This window comes from Entelurus aequoreus, linkage group LG07 (genome assembly GCF_033978785.1).
Source record: "Entelurus aequoreus isolate RoL-2023_Sb linkage group LG07, RoL_Eaeq_v1.1, whole genome shotgun sequence".
Classification (NCBI taxonomy): domain Eukaryota; kingdom Metazoa; phylum Chordata; class Actinopteri; order Syngnathiformes; family Syngnathidae; genus Entelurus; species Entelurus aequoreus.
In genome coordinates, this window is record NC_084737.1 from 15,246,838 (window position 1) to 15,269,891 (window position 23,054).

Here is a 23,054-nt window from a genome sequence, read left to right on the forward strand (position 1 = left end):
ACCTTGTTCTCGATACTGTGTCTTTCCTTCTCCACCTTTGCCACGGTCATCTCCAGGTCATCCACGTCCTTCCGCAGCGTCACCACCTCGTCATCCAGCTGCCGTTTCTTGGCTGTCAGCGTGGTGCTCACTTCTTCCTCGTCCTCCAGACGCTCGTTCATCTCCTTTAGCTTGGACTCCAAGCTGATCTTGGATTTGATCAGCTGACTGCAGCGTTCCTCTGCGTCGGCCAGGTTGTCTTGCTCCTGCGTGGACCAAAAGCGAAAAATTATCTACTCTAATTCGATCTATAAATGAGTTGCATGATAATGTTATCTATGTGAACAACTATACCACCACTGGAGATTACATGATTTGCTTGCTTGATATTTATTTACTTTTCTTTTAAAAGATAAATGTCAGTGGTTCTACATGTGAACTTTATTGTGAAACTCTTCTTACATATCAACCAAATGTATTTTCATCCTTTTCCCCATACCAAAATAATATTTTCCCTCCTTTTGGCAGAAAAATCTCCCCTTAGAATTGGCTTTCATTCTGTTGGAAGGAGATAACCGGAACAAATACACCCTGTGTAATTAACCGTGCACTCTCACACACACACTTATTGATATTAATGATGTCATGAGAGAGTGTGAAGAAGAATGTGTGTGCGGTAAGCACATGTTAAGTTACTGTAACTTTCAGTTTCAATTTTTAAGTTTAAGTTTCAGTTTCAATTCATGCCAGCGCAGAGCAACCTGGGCGGACAAAAAGCTGGGGTAGGCGGACAGTCGTTAGAGAGATTGCTTTGACCTCTTGATAGCTTGTTCGCTTCCTCTCTAGGCCTGGTATTTCTGTTGTTTGTACTTACTTCTATTTTGTAGAATACATTGTTAACAGCCTTAGGACTAAATAATCCGGGTGGAGTTTGCCCTCTTAAAAGGGAGAATCCTAATACTTACATACTTTATTACATGTATTTATTGTTCTTAACTTTTATACAGTTTTTTTTTTTATTTGAATTCCCGACCGATGCTGCTTTGGCTGTGTTCCTGCTGGACTAGTGAGTGACTTTTGATGCTCAAATCAAAATGCTAATGTTAATGTTAGATAACGGAAATTTGCGTGGTAGCAATAAATAGCCACCAGGTGGATAGTTTCACTATTCCTTTCTTCGAAAAAAATCTCCTGCCGGTCTTTCTGTGCTTCGAACCTGCATCCGCCCCGAAACATTCTTGGTTAGTAGCATCATGTTTTATCGCGCAATCCAAGATCATTTGTTGATAATGTCTGTTATTTAACATCAGCATAGCCATTAGACACGTAATATTTGTGCCAATAGTACAGCGGACATCATGTCAGTATGACGCTATATGTGCTAGTCATCATGGGAAGTGTGGTCTTCTTTCTGGCAAAACACTACCGCTTTGGTCCCCTGGCACTGCCAAAATCAACCAAAACTGAAAGTTCTTAAATGGGGCTTTAAGGTCTCTCTAGCACTTTTTAAATTGTACAGGTATGTGCAGTATATCCTTGTATACTTTTGCCATAGTTAATTGATCAATGTATACCTTTTATCCATTAAAAAAAACAATTGTTGCTACATACACACAAAACTTTACAAAAATGTGTAGCCATATGTTCTCCTCAGAATTGTTCTTTTTTTTTTTTTAAACTTGGCTTTTTATACTTTTTTATATACTCTGTCCACTCTGGGGTGTATTAATTTATTTCTCAGTAGTCACTTACAGCTTGGAGTTGCAGAACCAAGTCATTCTTCTCCTGGACCATAAACACCTGACACTCTTCTGCCTCAGTCCGCTTGACCTCAGACCTGAAGAAAAAGAACCAGGAGCAAAGTTAGACTTGATGCAGAATTTAAAAGTGAAGCGTTAGTGGGATGAAGACGAAGATGGTTGCCACCTTGCGTAGGCTTCTTTTAACTTGGAGAAGTCTTCGTTGAGAATGGCCAGCTGCTTCTCCACATGTGCGCTCCTCAGCAAGGGGCGGAGCTTATAGAACAACATCATCCACGGCCACGTGCGCACGGTGTAGAATGATCGTAGGTTGAACTGGATCACCATTACTGCATCCCTGAGACACGACAAAAGTCCTCCATGTGAGACGAGTCCTGCTGATGAATTGCTCAACAAAACACTCTTAAATGGATATGATGGAACTTCTTATGGGAAGAATTGTTTCCAAATTCTAATTCATTGAAGATTGATATCATGGCATCCCAGAATTGACTGTGTTAGACCTTTGCAGTATCATCTTGTCTCTCTCCAGCCTCATCAGTTTTCCTCTGCTCATGGCCTGGACAATGGTCAGGATCTCAGACAAACGAGAGTCCCTCATGTCCTCCAAATAGCCCAGCAGACCTGCCTTAAAAAACACCTGGGATGGAAGTAGAGAAGCGATGACAGGATGAGGAAAAATTTGATAGGAAGGATAATATTGATAGGATAGTTTGTCTATCGAATTGGACATCGCATGTCTGGTACATACTTTAGTTTGTCCAAACTTGTACTGGCTGTGGTCGATGTCTAGAGAGCTCAAAAGTTTCTCCACAGCCTTCTTGCTGTCCACAAAAGAAGCCTCTGGAATGGCGGAAGGGTTCAGGATACGATAGCTGGGAACGCACGTGTCAAAACGGTGGTTGTGAAATTCACCCTCTCCTGGGAAAATTTGCTAGAAACACTTCCGACACTTTTGATTGTGGCATTTCACATTTGCTCAGTGTTCCAGCCGCTGATTCCTGGACTTAAAGTAATGCAGACGGAGCATCAGCTCAACACTCACCGCTGTTTGAACTCGGCATACAGGATCCTATTTGGAAATCCCTTTCTGCAAATCCTGATACCCTCCAGAACTCCATTACACCTAAGCTGGTGCAGGACCAGGAAGGGATCCATCACACCTGAACAAAACAGGTTTTTGTTTTTGTCGCCATGTGATCATCATTATGTTAACAGACTGTCTGCTCACCAGGAGTCTTGCCCTCGTTGGGAATTATGCACCGGACAAAGTGCGGCTGTGTGCTGCGGAGGTTCGCCATCAGCTTGTTTAGATTCTCCTGTCGGTCCAAACAAACAAAATAATTAAAGACAAAAATAGAAACACAATAAGAGACTGCCACCTGGTGACAGTTGACCTTTAACCTTTTCTTACCTGCCAAATATTGACTTCAAAGTACCACACGAAAGAGGAAACTTTCTTTCACCAATGACAAGGTAAGGTACGGTCATAAGACAGATCATGTGACCCACCTTGTGAAGCTGAGAGACCGTCTGGAAGGAAGCTGCTTTTCTCTTCCTTTGCTTCTTCTCGTGCTTTGGATCAGTGGCTGAAACCAGATCCAAACCAGAATAACTTTACACCCTTTGACATTACATAGTCAAAAGCTGTGGCTGGCCGTGCGTTTCCCACCTAGGCCTTCAGTGATCTAACCTGACTCTCGCCAGATCCTTGTAGTTCGCTGAGCTCCACACAAGGATCTGAGACTTCTCAATAGGAGATGTATTTCAGAAGGCGGGGCCTTGTAAAATAAAAAAATGGTATGTGATTGGCTAAACCACTTGTCCGTTATCTTGAATGACGTGCTACTTCAACCACTTACAACGAAATCAACCCGTGAGGCTGATGAGAGCGACGCTGGGAAATCCAAAACAGAACAGCCGACATATTGGATAACGTCAGAGCGAAAATAATTTAATTAATATTCGATAGATTCGACAAAACAGTTGCAATAGCAGAATCAATGTCAGCACAAGACTCCTCGCTGCGTGCCGCCATTGTTGTTTGAATCAAACAGTCGCTTCGGCGCTACGTCACATCTATCAAATCCCGCCCGGCGATCCTGATTGGTTCATTATTTTTTGCTATCTTGAAGGAGTTTGCATTGCCTTCGATCCCAGATCCTTGTGTGGAGCTCAGCGAACTACAAGGATCTGGCAAGAGTCAGGTTATCAGTGATCTCCGACTTCATTGATTACCTCTCAAAATACCATTATTGATGTCACCACATGATCGTTGCTAGAGAAATACTATACAGGAACACATTTACACCCTACCGGGCATTGGATCACATCAACAGTATACAAAACGGGTTATTTTCTAGCGTATTTAAAAATCAATTAAAACGCATCTGCAATTAAAACATATACCGTAAATTTCTTTGCTTGGCTTATGCAACTTTCGGTCAATAAAGTTTGATTCAAAGTCAATCAATCAATTGATTGATTGATTGATTGATTGATTGATTGATTGATTGATTCAAAGTACACACTTCTCAAATATATATTAACTGCCCTGACCACATGATGGCGACAAATACACATTTAACAGTGTTAATTAAATGACAAGCATGACACACTTTAACAACAAGAGTTTACAACTTTTAGTTGTAACAGAACAGCTACTGTCAACAACGTGTGATCTGATTGGCTATCGCAACTGTCTCTCAACTCTATGTGTTCTCAAATTCATCCGCTAACAATCCCGGTAAGTATCCAATCACAGGACGCGTAAATGTCACGTTCAACGTGAGGCCATCTAGAAGGCCTTACTGACAACAACTCGTGACTGTCATGATCCGTGGCCCGGATCATGTTTTGTTCAGTCATGTTCTGTTAGTTTTGGACTCTCTCAGTTTCTGTTTTGTGCACTCCCAGGTTTGTTTTGGTCACCATGGGTACTGATTGGTTTCACCTGCCTCTGGTTAGTGTTCGGCACGTTCACCTGCTGCCGGGCACAAATCAGAGAGCTATTTATTCACGTTGCTCGCCACACTCTGTCTGGCTTCGTTGTTTGCTGTGTGCAACATTCACGTTGGTATTCTTGTTTTCTGGCTAATGATTCCTATGCTAAGTTTTGGTTCCTTAGCTTCTCGTACGATCGGCACGCTTTCCTTTTGTTTGGTTCCTGTCTTTTTGTAGTGTGTAGGATTTATGACAATAAATCATATTCCTACCTTCACACAGTAAGATGCGACCCCCACATGACAGTGATCTGATTGGCTATCGCAACTGTCTGTCGCTGTATGTCCCCATTCGCCTGTATTGTTGATTCTGAAGGCGTTGGGCAGATTTGGTACAGCATGGCAACATAAGCTAGCTGAATTCTGACTGGAACGAGCATAATATGACATGAAAAGAATATGAATACTTTTAGATATTTAGGGAAAGTAAATACATTTAATTATGATCATGATTTCTGGTTATGTTAGGCCAGCAGAGAAGGCCTTGCTGGCCCTGACGGCACACCACTGGTCAAAAGTGTTGGGAAAGCAACAGTCCAAGTGAATGAAATGTGGATTTGCCCCATCCATTTATCCCTGTAAACCGGCTTTCTTCGGAGAAGACTTGCTACCACATTTTAGTGTGTGTAAATGTGTGAGGTCAGAGGTCTCTGATTTGCCAGATCAGCTCGAGTGTTTTTGCACAGCAAGCATGCTTCATGGACCCTGCATGGTGCTCTGGGAACAGAAAAGGCTCTTCCCTGAAGTGTTTTAACAAAGTTGGAAGTAGGGCTGCGCGATATGGCAAAAAAAATTATCACGATTATTTTTTTTAATATCATTTGTTCCGTACCTGGTTTTAGGGCCACGATTTTACTTCTTTTTCAGTACATTTTGAGGGGGTAAACTTCCTCTCAAAGTTCTTTCGTTATTTTCATTACAAAGTTCATTCTGCAGTAAACAAGTGGTGTAGTGAATACTATAAGACTTTTTTTAAAGTTAATATTTACTAAACAACACTTTAAAATGATTAATATTTATTTGTATTCTTTAATTACTTGTATACATCAGTGCTTCTTACCAGTGCTTTGGCAAAAAGCAAGCGGTGTCCCAGATTTTGTGTTTTTAAAAAAAACTCAAATTCTGTATCTTACATTGAAAATACATTAAAGTGCAGTTTGAATTTGAGGTACTGTAAAATAATGTGTACCAACACATAAAGAGGCACTATAGAGAGCCTACTGACCAACTGCATCCCTGTCTGGACTGGAGCCTGCAGTGCCTCAGACTGGAAGTTTCTGCAGAGAGCGGTGAGGACGGCGGAAAAGATCATAAGGACTCCTCTTCCTCCTATCCAGGAGATCGCAAAAAGCCGCTGCCTGACCAGGAGTCAGAAAATCTGCAGAGACTCCTCCCACCCCCACCAAGGACTGTTTTCACTGCTGGACTCTAGAAAGAGGTTCCGCAGTCTCCGTAGCAGAACCTCCAGGTTCTGTAACAGCTTCTTCTCTCAGGCCATAAGTCTCTTGAACGCATCATAATAATCCCCTCAATTCCCCCCCAAAAACGGTTTAACTTGCTGGACTATAAAGACAATATAACATACATCCATAAACGTGGATGCATATGCAAAAGTGCAATATATTTATCTGTACTGTAATCTATTTATTTATATCTGCACCTTATTGCTCTTTTATCCTGCACTACAACGAGCTAATGCAACGAAATGTTGTTCTTTTCTGTACTGTAAAGTTCAAATTTGAATGACAATAAAAGGAAGTCTAAGTCTAAAACATGTTAAGTGATTATTTCAGGAACAAAATGTTTTCATGTACAAACTCAAAAATGATTTGAACAAAAAGTGTCTACAGAGTTTTTTAGTACATGTTATATTTCAGAGGAGTTGAATCAAACAAACATAAATGAAAAGTCAAAAATATTTTGATATAAAATAATTGTTTACCATGATTGAATTAGTAGGTGTGTTTATTTTCCCAGTCGGGACTAATAGACATCCCGTGCCTACCTGCAAGACTGAATTTAGGGCAGGATTACTGAACACATACAACGTGAGCTCAAGCAGTGAGACTAGAGTCTGTCCTTTTCTATGTACTGTTTCAACTTCTCTGCTAATGATAGCCCTATTTCTTTATTTTGTTCTTCTGGGTTGCGCTTCCAGCTGTGTAAGGGGGATGCGGCACAACGCTGATTAAACATTAATTACTTCGTGACAAGCTTGACTTTCGCGGCGGTGGACAGGGATGGTCGCGCACTTACACAAGCCCATTCACACAATAAGTACACAAACACACACACATATTCACAGACACGCACAGGACCACGTTTAATAAAGGCGGATTGACCATGTGGGATTATACCGAGCACCAATGCTTCCCTATTGTTTACTACTACAGTATCTTCTAACAGACATTTCCGCCATGGTTGATTGAGGAAATTATAGTAACCTCTGATCACCGTGATGAAACTGAAATTAATTGGGATCATTGATCACGATGATATAATCGCCCAGCCTTAATTGGAAGCACACAGCTGTACAAATGAACCTCTAATTAGCTCAGTCGTTGATCAAAAGCTGTGTTCAAATAGTATTTGTTGTGTATTTCAGTCCTCTGCAGTGTGTGTGTGTGTGTTACCTGTCTCAGCGCAAATGTAGTTCTCAAAAAGTGCAGCCATCAGTTTGTTTGAGGACTTCTGGAACAAAGCCACGACAGTCTCATTCAGAGGATCTCTGTTCTTGTCCAGCCAGCCTATGATGTTGTACGGAACCTGCAGAGAGTAAGATGTTGCCATCATGCTGTGCACTAGACAGACAATTCCGAATATTACAGGTGGCCCTCCCACACACTGTAATGTAGACCATAATACCCCAATTAGTCACTGGCATCATACTTACCACTCCAGCGTAGTGGACCACCTCAAAGTGCGTTTCATATTTGCGCTTCTTATCGATTCGTGGACGCTGGAAGTTGGGAGACTTTCCCACATGGTTGTCGTACAGTTTGGTTTTAAAACTTTGGTCTGTGGCCTTGGGGAACATACACTCCTCCTCCATGATGGACAGGATTCCCATGGGCTGGACACACCACATTCCAACAGTCATTATTACACTGCTCAAAAAAATTGAAGGAACACTTTGAAAACACATCAGATTTCAATGGTGGAAAAAAAATGTTGGATATCTATACTGATATGGACAGTTTAATGTCTCAGGAACAAAAGGATGCCACATCTTTTGATGGAAATAAAAGTTTTCAAAATTATTTTCAATATCTTGTGTGGCCCCCACGTGCTTATATGCATGCTTGACAACGTCGCGGCATGCTCCTAATGAGACGGCGGATGGTGTCTTGTGGGATGTCCTCCCAGATCTGTCTAAGGGCATCAGTGAGCTCCTGTAAAGTCTGAGGAGCAACCTGGTGGCGTCTGATGGACCGAAACATTATGTCCCAGGGTGTTCTATCGGGTTTAGATCAGGTGATCGTGAGGGCCATTTAATTGTGTCAATTCCTTCATCCTCTAGATACTGTCTGCATACTCTTGCCACATGAGGCCAGGCATTGTCGTGGACCAGGAGGAACCCAGGACCTGCTGCACCAGCGTAGGGTCTGACCATGGGTGCAAGGATTTCATCCCGATACCTAATGGCAGTCAGACTGCCGTTATCTAGCCTGTAGAGGTGTGTTCGTCCCTCCATGGAAATGCCTCCCCAGACCATCACTGACCCACCACCGAACGGGTCATGCTGAATGATGTTGCAGGCAGCTTAGCGCTCTCCTTGGCTTCTCCAGACCCTTTCACGTCTATCACAGGTGCTCAGGGTAAACCTGCTCTCGTCTGTGAAAAGCGCAGGGCGCCAGTGGCGGATTTGCCAATTCTGGTGTTCTATGGCAAATGCCAATCGAGCTCCACGGTTCTGAGCAGTGAGCACAGGGCACACTACAGGACGTCATGCCCTGAGGCCACCCTCGTGAAGTCTGTTTCTGTTTGGGCAGAGACATTCACGCCAGTAGCCTGCTGGAGGTCATTCTGTAGGGCTCGGGCAGTGCTCAACCTGTTCCTCCTTGCACAAAGCAGCAGATATGGGTCCCGCTGATGGGATGAGGACCGTCTACGGCCCTGTCCAGCTCTCCTAGAGTAACTGCCTGTCTCCTGGAATCTCCTCCATGCTCTGGAGATTGTACTGGGAGACACATCAAATCTTCTTGCAACAGCACGCATGGATGTGCCATCCTGGAGGAGTAGGACAATCTGCGCAACTTCAGGAGGGTTAAGAAATCGCCTCATGCTCCCAGTCGTGATAATGACTCTAGCTAAAGCCAACACTTGTGGAAAAACAGTTAAAAAAGATCAAGAGGGAGGAACTTGAAATGGCCTCCACCTGCAAAACTAGTCCTGTTTTGGGGGCCATCTCATTGTTGCCCCTCTAGTGCACCTGTTGTTAATTCCATCAACACCAATGCAGCTGAAACTGATTAACAACCCCCTCTGCCACGTACCTGACCAAAACCTTATCAGAAAAGTGCAATTGAATTCATGCCATACCCTGATAAAAAACTGTTCCTTTAATTTTTTTAAACTGTGTAGATTGTGAGGTGTGGTTTTATTTACTGACATTTTTCATGTTAAGGAGAGGATACAACGGGTGATCATTGAAGATTTTCTTCGACCAATTCCTAACCAGTTGGTGACTTTTAAGGTGTTTAATTGTTTTGGGTCACGAGTGGCATGGTGCTGGCTCAACATGAAGAAGGCTTCCAGAAACATGGTGCGAAAAGAAGCGACGCACCTTCTCAATAAGGTCGATGCAGGCCTGCAGGTCAAGACCAAAGTCTATGAACGTCCACTCAATGCCTTCAGTCTTGTACTCCTCCTGCTCCAAAACGAACATGTGGTGGTTGAAATACTGCTGTAGCTTCTCGTTGGTGAAGTTGATGCACAGCTGCTCAAAGCTGTTTAACTGGATGGACAAGAAACAAGTCATGAGGACATCAACTCCTGGACGCAACACATCAAATGTCAATTATACCTCAAAAATCTCAAAGCCGGCAATGTCCAGGACACCGATGAAGTACTGTCGAGGCAGTGCCGTGTACAAGGACATGTTGATGCGACTGACGAGCCACTTGAACATACGGTCATAGGTGGCCTTGGCTAAAGCTGCCGCCGCAAAGTACACCTGCACACACACAACCAGTGAGGCAGGTCCACATGACACAACTGATGTCTCTGGATCGGCTCTCAGTGATCTCATGGACTAGTTACCTGCTCTACTGTCTGTCCTTTTACGATTGACTCATTTCCAACTTTGACTCGAGGGTTCAGGAGGCCTTTCAGAAGGTCAGCAGAACTGATGCCCATCAAGTAAGCTGCCTTGTCCACACCTACGAGGACATACGCACAAGTAGTTCATGTATTCTGCTCTTTGGACTCAGTATTGCATAAAGAGGCCTGATAGGAATTATGTCTGCAATCTGCAAACAGTTCATTTGCTGTAAAAAAATGAAGACAAAATAGTTTTCCGGGCAAACAATCCTACTCTCAGTGCCGTCAGCGTCCGCTTGTTCTTCTCGTTGTTTTTTCTTGAACTTCATGTTGCCAAAGTGCATGATGGCGCCGACGATCTTGTAGATGCCATACTTCTCCTCTGACGTGAAGCCCAACGTGTCCATGGCATGCTGCACACAAGGACATAGCTATTCAGAGGCCGAGTTCGGAGACAACGCTTTGCGACCGTTTTCCTTACGTCGGTGAGTTCCAGCTCCTCGCTGTCTTTAATGCCGGCCACCGTGGTGACGCCCTGTGAGCAGAAGTGGTAATCGTACGGGTTCTTGGTCACCAGCAGCATGTCTGCAACAGGAGACAACAGACCGGCTGTCACTGTCATCTCATAAATATTTATAAAGGGAGAAATTTGTTGTCAAAATTTGATCTCGAAATGATCATTCACACGTTCATTTCGTCTTGTATTGACTATTGCAATTCTCTCTTCACCCTTTTCAAAAAGTCAACGCTAAAGAGACTTCAGACTGTACAAAATGCGGCTGCCAGACTTTTGACCGGTGCACCCAGAACAGCCCATATCATAACCGGTATAGCTCGGTTGGTAGAGTGGCCGTGCCATCAACCTGAGGGTTGCAGGTTCGATCCCCGCTTCCGCCATCCTAGTCACTGCCGTTGTGTCCTTGGGCAAGACACTTTACCCACCTGCTCTCAGTGCCACCCACACTGGTTTAAATGTAACTTAGATATTGGGGTTTCACTATGTAAAGCGCTTTGAGTCACTAGAGAAAAGCGCTATATAAATAGAATTCACACTTCACCCCCTTTTTATCCAGTCTTCATTGGCTTCCAGTTAAATTCCGCCTTGAGTTTAACATTTTTGTCCTGACATTCTGTGCGTTGCATGGTGGGGCCCCTCAGTACATCACTGATTTGTTATGTCCCTACATTTCAGGGCGCAGCCTTAGATCTTCAGGCCAGGGTCTTCTAAAGATCCCGAAAACTCGTTTTAAAAACCCGTGGAGACCTGGCATTCCAGGCAATTTGCACCAGTCCCTTCGTGATCTTGACTGTGTTGAAACTTATAAGAAACATTTGAAAACTTCTCTTTTTAGTAAAGCTTTTAGTTAATGCACCTTTTAAAGGCCTACTGAAAGCCACTACTACCGACCACGCAGTCTGATAGTTTATATATCAATGATGAAATCTTAACATTGCAACACATGCCACATGACTTATAAAGTGCAATTTTAAATTTCCCGCTAAACTTCCGGTTGAAAACGTCTATGTATGATGACGTATGCGCGGGACGTCAATCGTTGAAACTGAAGTATTCGGACACATTGTATCCAATACAAAAAGCTCGGTTTTCATCGCAAAATTCTACAGTATTCTAGACATCTGTGTTGGTGAATCTTTTGCAATTTGTTTAATGAACAATGAAGACTGCAAAGAAGAAAGCTGTAGGTGGGATCGGTGTATTAGCGGCTGGCTGCAGCAACACAACCAGGAGGACTTTGACTTGGATAGCAGACGCGCTATCCGACGCTAGCCGCCGACCGCATTGATGATCGGGTGAAGTCCTTCGTCGCTCCGTTGATCGCTGGAACGCAGGTGAGCACGGGTGTTGATGAGCAGATGAGGGCTGGCTGGCGTAGGTGGATAGCTAATGTTTTTAGCATAGCTCTGTGAGGTCCCGTTGCTAAGTTAGCTTCAATGGCGTCGTTAGCAACAGCATTGTTAAGCTTCGCCAGGCTGGAAAGCATTAACCGTGTAGTTACAGGTCCATGGTTTTATAGTATTGTTGATTTTATGTCTATCCTTCCAGTCAGGGGTTTATTTCTTTTGTTTCTATCTGCAGTTAAGCCCGATGCTATCACGTTCGCTCCGTAGCTAAAGTGCTTTGCCGATGTATTGTCGTGGAGATAAAAGTCACTGTGAATGTCCATTTCGCGTTCTCGACTCTCATTTTCAAGAGGATATAGTATCCGAGGTGGTTTAAAATACAAACCCGTGATCCACAATAGAAAAAGGAGAGTGTGGAATCCAATGAGCCAGCTTGTACCTAAGTTACGGTCAGAGCGAAAAAAGATGCGTCCTGCACTGCACTCTAGTCTTTCACTCTCACGTTCCTCATCCACAAATCTTTCATCCTGGCTCAAATTATTGGTGTAATCGTCGCTTTCTCGGTCCGAATCGCTCTCGCTGCTGGTGTAAACAATGGCAAGGCTTTTTTTATCAACGACCAAAAGCTGCGAACTTTATCGTCGATGTTCTCTACTAAATCCTTTCAGCAAAAATATGGCAATATCGCGAAATGATCAAGTATGCCACATAGAATGGATCTGCTATCCCCGTTTAAATTAAAAAAAATTCATTTCAGTAGGCCTTTAACGATCATTTTTAATCAACTTTGTATCCTTTTTATGATGTTGCCCCTGTTGTTTTAAATTGGATTGTTGTTTTACTTTACCTATGTTTTGTACAGCGCTTTGTGATTTTATCTGTGAAAAGCGCTTTATAATTAAAATGTACTTGCTTACTTACTTAATTTATGTTTGCTTCCTTCTTTGAGGAATCTGACTAATTTAATGCACCAAAACATACTGAATGTGGATTTCTGAATTCTTATCATTAAGCCAACAATACTGTGAAGGCCAACACTCACCAGTAGAACTCAACTCAAACTACTTGTTTTTAGTAGCACTCAACTCAAGCTACTTGTTTTTATCCATCCTTTTGCTGTGCGGCAGACTTTCTCGTACATGCACATGCATCCTCCGTGTATAGTTCGAATTTATATCCAACAGTAAACTTGTGATGGAAGCACTAAAAAGTACAGCATGGCGTGCGGGGAGAGGACTGAAGTTGCAATTGGAGGCATTTGAATAAGACTGCGCTTAGAACGGCGCGTCCTGGTTGGTCAGAAAGCTGCTTAAAAACAGTCTGTAAAACATAGTCTATGCAAAATTTTGACCAAACAACCACCGTTAATTTACATGTTATGTAGACCAAAACAAAGTGTTTTAAATGTAGAAAAAAGTATCCCTTTTAAGAAAGTGAAATAAACGTAAACAGACGAGCTTGTATTGAGTGGGTTTACCTTGTAGTTCTGGCTTGTGATTGGAAAGGATCTGGTAGTAAATGTGGTAACTTCTCTCTCCGGGCTGCTGGAATACAACTCTGGACTTTTCTAGAAGGTCTGAAGACGTTTACACACACAAAAAGGTCATTGTATATTCCAGAAAACACTCAAACCTTAAAACATTTGAACTTTTAAACCATAGAGTGGAAAAAGTGACAAAAAAATTTAAACATTAAGATATTATGTCTGTTTTGTTTTTTTTAACCCTCTCTGCGTCGCGCCTATCTCAGCTGCATTCGGGCAGAAGGCGGGGTACACCCTGGACAAGTCACCACCTCATCGCAGGGCCAACACAGATAGACAGACAACATTCACACAATAGGGCCAATTTAGTGTTGCCAATCAACCTATGTTGATGGTGGGAGGAAGCCGTAAGTACCTGGAGGCAGTCACAGGGAGAACATGCAAACTCCTCACAGAAAGTCCACAAGCCCGGGGATTGAACCCAAGACCTTCTTATTGTTAGTCACACGCACCGGCCACTGTGCTGCCCGTGTTGACAACTTAAGACGTGTTGACAACCCCTGCTCAGTGTCCGCCCTGAGATCGGTAGGTCGTGAGTTCAAACCCTGGCCAAGTAATACCAAAGACTATAAAAATGGGACCCATTACCTCCCTGCTTAACACTCCGCATCAAGGGTTGGAATTGGGGGTCAAATGCAGAGGGTAATTTCCCCACACCTAGCGTGTGTGTGTGTGACTGTCAGTGGTACTTTAACTTGAACTTTTTAAGTTTTACAAAGTTTTAGAATTGACTGGACCAACACGGCCCTTCGTTGTTGTGATGTTAGTAGGTTCAAACAGTGTTACTTACAAATGTCGATGTCAGCAGACGCCAACTTCCCCGTATGTCCAAAGTGAATTCTGATGAATTTTCCCTGTGGCAAAGCCAACCAGAACTCTTTAGAACATTGACTGCCATATACAACTATGGTTGACAAGAACCTTCAACATTTTGTAGTCTACGTGATCATTTTGTTTCTACACGGCCCAAATCATTGTGCTTGGAGGGCTGTAAAATTAATACATTTAGTCTTCATAATAGCTGTGGTCAGAGATCCACTCACAAATCGAGAGGAGTTGTCGTTGCGGAGGGTTTTGGCGTTTCCGAAAGCTTCCATGGCGGGATTTGCTTCGATGATCTGATCCTCCAAGGATCCCTGATAACAGAAAAAGACTCCTGGTCCTGACAGAAGCTAACTGGAATCAATTTTTTTTTTTTTAAACATACCCCTTTCTTCACAGTTTCTCCAAGAGCGGCGGTGATGGCAAAATACTGGATCACTCTCTTCGTGTTGACCGTTTTTCCTGCGCCCGACTCGCCGCTAACAAGACCAAACACACCAGTTGAGTGCCAACACCTTTAATTGGTGGTCACGTATTGTTTTTATTTTCCTACAAATGATGAAAAATGTTATTTGTCTTTTTACTTGACAAATGTAGAAATCGGTTACAGTGGTTCCGGTTTTTGTATGACTCACTTTTCAATCAATCAATCAAAAAGTTTAAAATGTATAGCCCTTAATAACAAGTGTCTCAAAGGGCTTTACAAACGACTAAATCTAAATCCACATTAGAGCGAGGAACAGCTCTAAATACCACAGCTGGGGAAAAAGAAGAAGACTTTTTGTGTGATTTAGACAAGTTTAGACAAATTTTAACCCCGGCTTTTGAATACCGTCTTGATTATTATAATGCCAAACATTGTGTGTAACAAACTAGTCGGTCCGCCTGTGTATCATTCCGCGGAATCAAGTTCCCAAACAAAGAATCCCCCCTGTTAGTGACTCAGTCGCTTTGCATTTTTTAATGAATAAGCAAGCAAAATAACACACCACGGTGCCAAAGAAAGTTGCCACTGTCGGCAATTTTATGAAAAACATTGGAAAAACAATTGAATTAAAGAAAGAAATTGTTGCAAAGTACGAAGGTGGCGTTCACGTGGATGTCCCCTCCCATCTTTCCTCTCCGCTTATCAAGATTCTTCAATAACGGTAAAGGTGATGTTAAATGTCCATTTATGCATTTCATGCATCCTTTGTATGCATTTTTCTTTGTTTCTTACACGTACCATAATCATTGGAGGAGGAGGAATAGCTAAACATGCTACACTCCACACCTACTCAGTGGCCAAGTGGTTAGAGCAGTGGTTCTTAACCTTGTTCGAGGTACCGAACCCCACCAGTTTCATATGCGCATTCACCGAACCCGAACCGTAATCATAAAATTATGTTATCATATTAAGAAAATACTAATAAAGATATATTTTACGAATGGAAAGTTACAGGAATGGACACATGATTCCATGTTTACATCTCATTGTGCAACATGTGAATGTTTTAGTGGGAATTAAATGCGATATCTGAAAGGGGTACACATTATTTCCAAAGTAGGACCTCCACCCGGACATATGATACTAGTACACAGCTCACGAAAAGCAATATGTTATAGTCATTGTAAGTGGGCCAAAAACCTTATATTAGAAAATAATCTCATGGAAATGACTGCTGTCATTTCTTTACAATAATAAAACATTGAACTTGTTATTTAGTCAGGTTTGGGACGGGTGTGCTGCTGGTGTGACCACAGTGCATGTGCACGTCTGACGTCGCTCACATGTGCTCCACTGAATGCTCAAGGAGTTTTTGCGTTTGCTCACACATGGAAAATTAGAGGGAACATTGTTAGGGGGTATCCATAATATGCCGACAGGGAGAAGTTTTTATTTACACGATGAGTCGGGTGTGTCTTGACCTCCGTGGCGGAGGCTCTGCCGAACCCCTGAGGCCGACTCACCAAACCCCTAGGGTTCGATCGAACCCAGTTTAAGAACCACTGGGTTAGAGTGTCCGCCCTGAGATCGGTAGGTGAGTTCAAACCCCGGCCGAGTCATACCAAAGACTATAAAAAATGGGACCCATTACCTCCCTGCTTGGCACTCCGCATCAAGGGATGGAATTGGGGGTTAAAACCCCAAAAATTGTTCCCGGGCGCCGCCACCGCTGCTGCTCACTGCTCCCCTCACCTCCCAGGGGTGATCAAGGGTGATGGGTCAAAGTGCAGAGAATAAGTTCACCACACCTGGTGTGTGTGTGACAATCATTGGTACTATAACTTTTAAAGCTAGAGCTCTTGACGGTAAACAAAGGTGGGTGGATCGATACAAATATTGACAGTACTGATATCAAGTATCGTATCAGAGTATAGGGTAGATTAATATTTTTTATTATGAAATAATCTTTTGTCTTGGTTGTAATTGTTTACAAACTCAGGAAATAAGTCCCTGAACACAGGAGGGCTTTAAGAGCAAAAAGTAAAGGATGTCAATCAAAGCCAATAGTGGGAAATGATTATATATTTAATTGATATTGCTACACCGCCATCTTGTGTCTTTGTCTGATTGGAATTGTGTTAAAAAATGTAATCATTCAATGATCTTGAATGTATCAGCACTGGTGTGGTTGATACTGTCCTTGTAACTACTTGGTACCGGATCGATAACCTAATTTGTCCGATCGCCCAAAATTAATGTAAAGTAACCGAAGAATTTACCAAAGGTTTACATCAGGGGTGTGCAAAGATTATCCGCAATTGTGATATATTTCCTTTTTTAAAAACCATTTAGGCTCCCCTCAATTTTGGTGAATGTTAAAGGTCCCCGGGACCCAAAAGGGTCTCAGTCATTAAAGTGTTAAAAATAACTCTTTTATTAATATTTTTTTTTAACACTTAAAAATCCATAGAATAAACTTAAAATCCATCCGGTGCCATGAAGTAAAAATTATGTTTTTTGTGTTAATATTTTCGCGTGCAGATTTCCATTATTTCTTATTGTAAAAAAAAAAAATCTAAGATGTTTATAGATTGAAGTAAAAATGCAAATCTACAAATGATGAGTAAGTACTTACGTGATTAGCATGGACTGGTTCTCACGGTCTGATGGTGGAAGAGCGTGAATATTATTCATTGTCAAAATGCGAACAAATAGATGACGAAATGGGCTCACTCTGCAGCATGTCGCTGTAGGCGTTGTCGGCGATGGAGTAGATGTGCGGCGGCGCTTCGGCGCGGCGTCTTCCTTTGTACGCCGCCACCACCTCGGCCGAGTAGACCGGCAGCCATTTGTAAGGGTTCACCGTCACGCAGAACAGGCCCGAGTATGTCTGAGACCACACACTTTATTCAGCATGTGTCTGCTTTACCCGGCCGGAGACCTTGGTGCACGTACGTAGATCATCCACATGCTGTATCTCCTCCTCAGGTTGAAGAGGACCGAGGCCTCGTTGAGGTGCGTCAGCATGGCCATGTCCTCCATCATGTCGAACTTGGGCGGGTTCATCGGCTGGAGGTCGTCGTCTTTGAGGATGACAAACTGAAATGCGCGGAACGAGCAGGACGTTAGTTGGAAAATATCAGTGTTGTAAGTCAAAGTGCTTGAGTGGACTGACGCGTCCATCTTTGGTCTCCACTGTGGTTTTCTCTCCATTCAGTTCTCTGACCTCCACCTCCACGTACGCTTCGACATCATCCGGCATCCAAACACGTTTGGTGCCTGGTGGTACATACACGACAGACAACATTAGAAGGTGCTCAAGTTCTTCAAACTCTTTCAAGGGTATACCGTCAAAGGCCTCGGCCTTGGCCGCCAGTTGTTCCAGGTTGGTGAGACGAAGGTAGTGAGCAGCATCTCCAAAATCCTTCAGCTCCAAGAAGCGAGACATCTGAGGACGCACAAGGTCATTTCCGCGTCCCAAATCACACATGTTCAAACCTACGAGGGGTGTGAATCTTCGGGCACCTAACGATTCAATCCGAGTCCTGGGGTGACAATTCGATTCAGAATCGATTTTTGATTCAACACCATTCTCGATTCAACCTGATTCCTGCCCTATATTATTTGGTTTATTAATAATGACCGTATTTTCCGGACTATATGGCACACTTAAAATGCTTTCCTTTTCTAAAAAATTGACAGTGCGCCTTATAACCCGGTGCGCCTAATGTACGGAATAATTCTGGTTTTGCTTACCGACCACGAAGCAATTTTATTTGGTACATGGTGTAATGATAAGTGTGACCAGTAGATGGCAGTCAAACATAGACTGCAATATGACTCAAGTAAACAACACCAACATTTTATATGTTCCATTGAAAATATAGCACATTACACACGGCGCTCAAAAATCTATCAAAATGTTTTAGTACAACTTTGGTAAGCTATGAAGTCGCACCGCTTGATGGATTGTCGGCACATTAAACATACGAGTATTATTATGGTGTGTGTAGAGCAGGGGTCACCAACGTGGTGCCCGCGGGCACCAGGTAGCCCGTAAGGACCAGATGAGTAGCCCGCTGGCCTGTTCCAAAAATAGCTCAAATAGCAGCACTTACTAGAGCTGCCTCTATTTTTTAAATTGTATTTATTTACTAGCAAGCTGGTCTCGCTTTGCCCGACATTTTTAATTCTAAGAGAGACAAAACTCAAATAGAATTTGAAAATCCAAGAAAATATTTTAAAGACTTGGTCTTCACTTGTTTAAATAAATTCATTAATTTTTTTACTTTGCTTCTTATAACTTTCAGAAAGACAATTTTAGAGAAAAAATACAACCTTAAAAATGATTTTAGGATTTTTAAACACATATACCTTTTTACCTTCCTCTTCTTTCCTGACAATTTAAACCAATGTTCAAGTAAATTTATTTTTTATTGTAAAGAATAATAAATACATTTTAATTTAATTCTTCATTTTAGCTTCTGTTTTTTCGACGAAGAATATTTGTGAAATATTTCTTCAAACTTATTATGATTAAAATAAAAAAAAATTATTCTGGCAAATCTAGAAAATCTGTAGAATCAAATTTAAATCTTATTTCAAAGTCTTTTGAATTTCTTTGGAAAAAATTTGTTCTGGAAAATCTAGAAGAAATAATGATTTGTCTTTGTTAGAAATATAGCTTGGTCCAATTTGTTATATATTCTAACAAAGTGCAGATTGGATTTTAACCTATTTAAAACATGTCATCAAAATTCTAAAATTAATCTTAATCAGGAAAAATTACTAATGATGTTCCATACATTTTTTTTAAAATTTTTTCAAAAAGATTCGAATTAGCTAGTTTTTCTCTTCTTTTTTTCGGTTGAATTTTGAATTTTAAAGAGTCGAAATTGAAGATAAACTATGTTTCAAAATTTAATAGTCATTTTTTTTGTGTTTTCTCCTCTTTTAAACCGTTCAATTAAGTGTAAATATCATGAATTATTAATGATAACATAGAGTTAAAGGTAAATTGAGCAAATTGTCTATTTCTGGCAATTTATTTAAGTGTGTATCAAACTGGTAGCCCTTCGCATTAATCAGTACCCAAGAAGTAGCTCTTGCTTTCAAAAAGGTTGGTGACCCCTGGTGTAGAGCATAAGACATATTATCTGGCGTTTTGTTTTGCAATATTATGCAAAAGCAACTTTTTTTTACCTTCTGGTACCTGCTGATCTGTATTTGGGATCTGCATAAATCCTGAAAAATTGCGCGCTTCCGCCTTTGTAGTCCGTGTTGACACTTCTTCTTTTTCTCTATCTTCTTGTTATGGGACATTCATCCTCCGCTGTTGCCAATTCTAATATAAAGTAGTGTAAAGTTCTTACTTATATCTGTCAGTAGACCAGCCAAGAAAGCGCTAAAACATATAAAACACATGTAGTGAGTATACATTATTCACCCAAGGCACTTTAGTTATTAGAGAGTTCCGGTCAGACGGTTTTTCACGGGACACACTTCCGGCCTTGTTGTTGTTTCCGGATGAGGAGATGCAGCTCTGTTATTGATTGAAGTAAAGTCTGAATGTCATTAAAACAGTTAGCGCCATATTTTGACACTTCTTCCACTCCCGTCCTTGCACGCTACACCGCTACAACAAAGATGCCGGGGAGAAGACGCTGCCGCTGCTTGTATTTGGCCACATAATCTTTTAAAAGTATTCTTCTACTAAGGTCAAAGTGCAAAGGTCCATCACCGGCACTGTAGAGAGTGTCCACAGGAGATTGGGAATCCCACAAGAATGTAGGTGTCGCAACACCTGGTAGAAGGTCCACAGATAGGGTTCGGAGGTCACCCGACTTAAACTAATCATAGGAATAATGACAAAGAAAGATAGACAGGCCAGACTGTCTGGCATCAAGATTGGACCCACAAGGCAAGGGAGGGGGTCTACAAGAAATCAATCAATCAATCAATCCAATCAATCAATCAATCAATGTTTATTTATATAGCCCTAAATCACAAGTGTCTCAAAGGGCTGCACAAGCCACGACGACATCCTCTGTTCAGAGCCCACAAATGGTATTTAAACACAAGTGTTCCGACAGGACAGCAGAATGAAGAGATTTGGCACATTTCTTCTCCTAGAGCTGCAGTTCTAGTCCAAAACTCGCTGAAACAAATAAAGCTTTTTGTTTGACGATTCCTCTAGGCCTCTCCTTGGCTCATCACCCATCACACGACCATCAAATATACAACAGCAGTCATGTTGTTATGATAGTTGATACGTTCTATGACAGCTAACGCTAGCTATCCAAATTGCTATTATTAGCTAACAACAACTAAAGCTAATGTGCGTGCATGTGTTACGTACGTACATGCGTAATTGCGTCATTTTGACGAGAAGCTGTGAGAGAGTGGGATATGCTGTGTAAAATACATTGGAAAGTTGGCGCCCTCTAGGCATCTGTTGCAAACAGCCCCCTTAATATTACCTTTTTCATATTGAAATTATCTTAGATCCGTGATTGATCAGCGCATGTTGATAAACTCACTGACTGGTGATGCTCATACTTGCCAACCCTCCCGATTTTCTCGGGAGACTCCCAAATTTCAGTGCCCCTCCCGAAAATCTCCCCGGGCAACCATTCTCCAGAATTTCTCCCGATTTCCACCCGGACAACAATATTGGGGGCGTGAAGGCACTGCCTTTAGTGTCCTCTACAACCTGTCGTCACGTCCGCTTTTCCTCCATACAAACAGTATGCCGGCCCAGCCACATAATATATGCTGCTTCTACACACACATAAGTGAATGCAAGGCATACTTGATCAACAGCCATACAGGTCACACTGAGGGTGACCGTATAAACAACTTTAACACTGTTACAAATATGCGCCACACTGTGAACTCACACCAAACAAGAATGACAAACACATTTCGGGAGAACATCCGCACCGTAACACAACATAAACACAACAGAACAAATACCCAGAACCCCTTGCAGCACTAACTCTTCCAGGACGCTACAATATACACCCCCGCTACCACCAAACCCCGCCCACCTCAACCCTCCCCCCGCCCCCTCAATCCCGCCGCCCGCCCCCCCTATCTCCCGAATTCGGAGGTCTCAAGGTTGGCAAGTATGGTGATGCTACTCATTTAATGGAGAAGCGAGCAATTGCGCTAATGGCTAGCTTGCTTAAAATGCCAGCATGAATACAAGAGACATTAACGTCCTTCCCCCATTAAGAAACGATATGTAACCCCCGAAGGCAGCTGAGATAGGCTCCAGCACCACCCGCGACCCCGAAAGGGACAAGCTGTAGAAAATGGATGGATGGATGGATGTAACAATCTAAACTTGTACAAACACATTGCTGTATGAGCGCTGGCGGCACAAAGACCGGGCCCTTTAAACCTTGGGCTACAGACCGGAGTCGGCACATGTGTTTGCGCCTCGCTCGGCACATTTCGGGAAAAACTCAACGCAGCCAAGGGAGAGAAAAAGAGTACACATTTGGTACACTTGCTAATTTTCTTTTTCCACTTTTGTGTTTCCGTGAACTGCCACCCATGTTAACTTTGTAGTATAAATGCTCACCGAGCTTGACAAGTGACGGATGACGTAGTAGAGACGGAGTCAATATTGTCCATCCACTTGTACATTTGCCATACTTGCCAACCTTGAGACCTCGGAATTTGGGAGATGGGTGGGGGGGGGTTTGAGGTGGGAGGGAGCGGGTTTTGGCGGTAGCGGGGGGTGTATATTGTAGCGTCCCGGAAGAGTTGGTGCTGCAAGGGGTTCTGGGTATTTGTTCTGTTGTGTTTATGTTGTGTTACGGTGCGGATGTTCTCCCGAAATGTGTTTGTCATTCTTGTTTGGTGTGCGTTCACAGTGTGGCACATATTTGTAACAGTGTTAAAGTTGTTCATACGGCCACACCCTCAGTGTGACCTGTATGGCTGTTGATCAAGTATGCGATTGCATTCACTTATGTGTGTGTAAAAGCCGCATATATTATGTAACTGGGCCGGCACGCTGTTTGTACGGAGGAAAAGCGGACGTGACGCAGTCAAAATGTGCACTTATTATTACTAGGGGTGTAAAAAAATATATAGATTTTTGAATGAATCGTGATTTCTATTTGTAACAATTCTTAATCGATTCCAAAAGAATTGTATTTATTTTTTTAAATATGTCCTGTCCAGCCACTCAGACAAATCATATAGTTGATGGAGATGATCTATATCTGCTGTACACATTTACTCTAAAAAAGAGAAGTGTTGGATACTTCTCCTGTTGCCTTATTTGTATTTGACTTTATTAAACGTTTGGGTAGAATTTTATTTAAAAAAAAAAAAACAGTTTTATTTTAAGTAATATAGAAAACTGATGAGAGCTGTTTATC

General features: G+C 42.3%; 1 protein-coding gene across 1 annotated transcript in view; it reads right to left on the reverse strand.

Moving 5' to 3' along the window:
• The window catches only part of LOC133653426 (myosin-7B-like), a 33,692-nt gene extending 15,586 nt beyond the window's left edge, over positions 1-18,106 (reverse strand). Inside the window, exons 1-24 of the mRNA XM_062052668.1 lie at positions 18,007-18,106; positions 17,834-17,937; positions 17,614-17,757; positions 17,392-17,548; positions 17,294-17,321; positions 14,617-14,710; positions 14,453-14,545; positions 14,200-14,263; positions 13,344-13,442; positions 10,485-10,588; positions 10,278-10,416; positions 10,004-10,122; positions 9,768-9,917; positions 9,528-9,698; positions 7,635-7,814; positions 7,375-7,507; positions 3,252-3,328; positions 2,971-3,058; positions 2,785-2,902; positions 2,491-2,614; positions 2,243-2,379; positions 1,906-2,076; positions 1,732-1,816; positions 3-245 (exon numbers count right to left, since the gene is read on the reverse strand). Of these exons, the coding sequence (XP_061908652.1) occupies positions 3-245; positions 1,732-1,816; positions 1,906-2,076; positions 2,243-2,379; positions 2,491-2,614; positions 2,785-2,902; positions 2,971-3,058; positions 3,252-3,328; positions 7,375-7,507; positions 7,635-7,814; positions 9,528-9,698; positions 9,768-9,917; positions 10,004-10,122; positions 10,278-10,416; positions 10,485-10,588; positions 13,344-13,442; positions 14,200-14,263; positions 14,453-14,545; positions 14,617-14,710; positions 17,294-17,321; positions 17,392-17,548; positions 17,614-17,757; positions 17,834-17,937; positions 18,007-18,106 (2,922 nt within the window). The remainder of the gene's footprint in view (positions 1-2; positions 246-1,731; positions 1,817-1,905; positions 2,077-2,242; positions 2,380-2,490; positions 2,615-2,784; positions 2,903-2,970; positions 3,059-3,251; positions 3,329-7,374; positions 7,508-7,634; positions 7,815-9,527; positions 9,699-9,767; positions 9,918-10,003; positions 10,123-10,277; positions 10,417-10,484; positions 10,589-13,343; positions 13,443-14,199; positions 14,264-14,452; positions 14,546-14,616; positions 14,711-17,293; positions 17,322-17,391; positions 17,549-17,613; positions 17,758-17,833; positions 17,938-18,006) is intronic.
• Between the last annotated feature and the right edge of the window lie 4,948 nt (positions 18,107-23,054).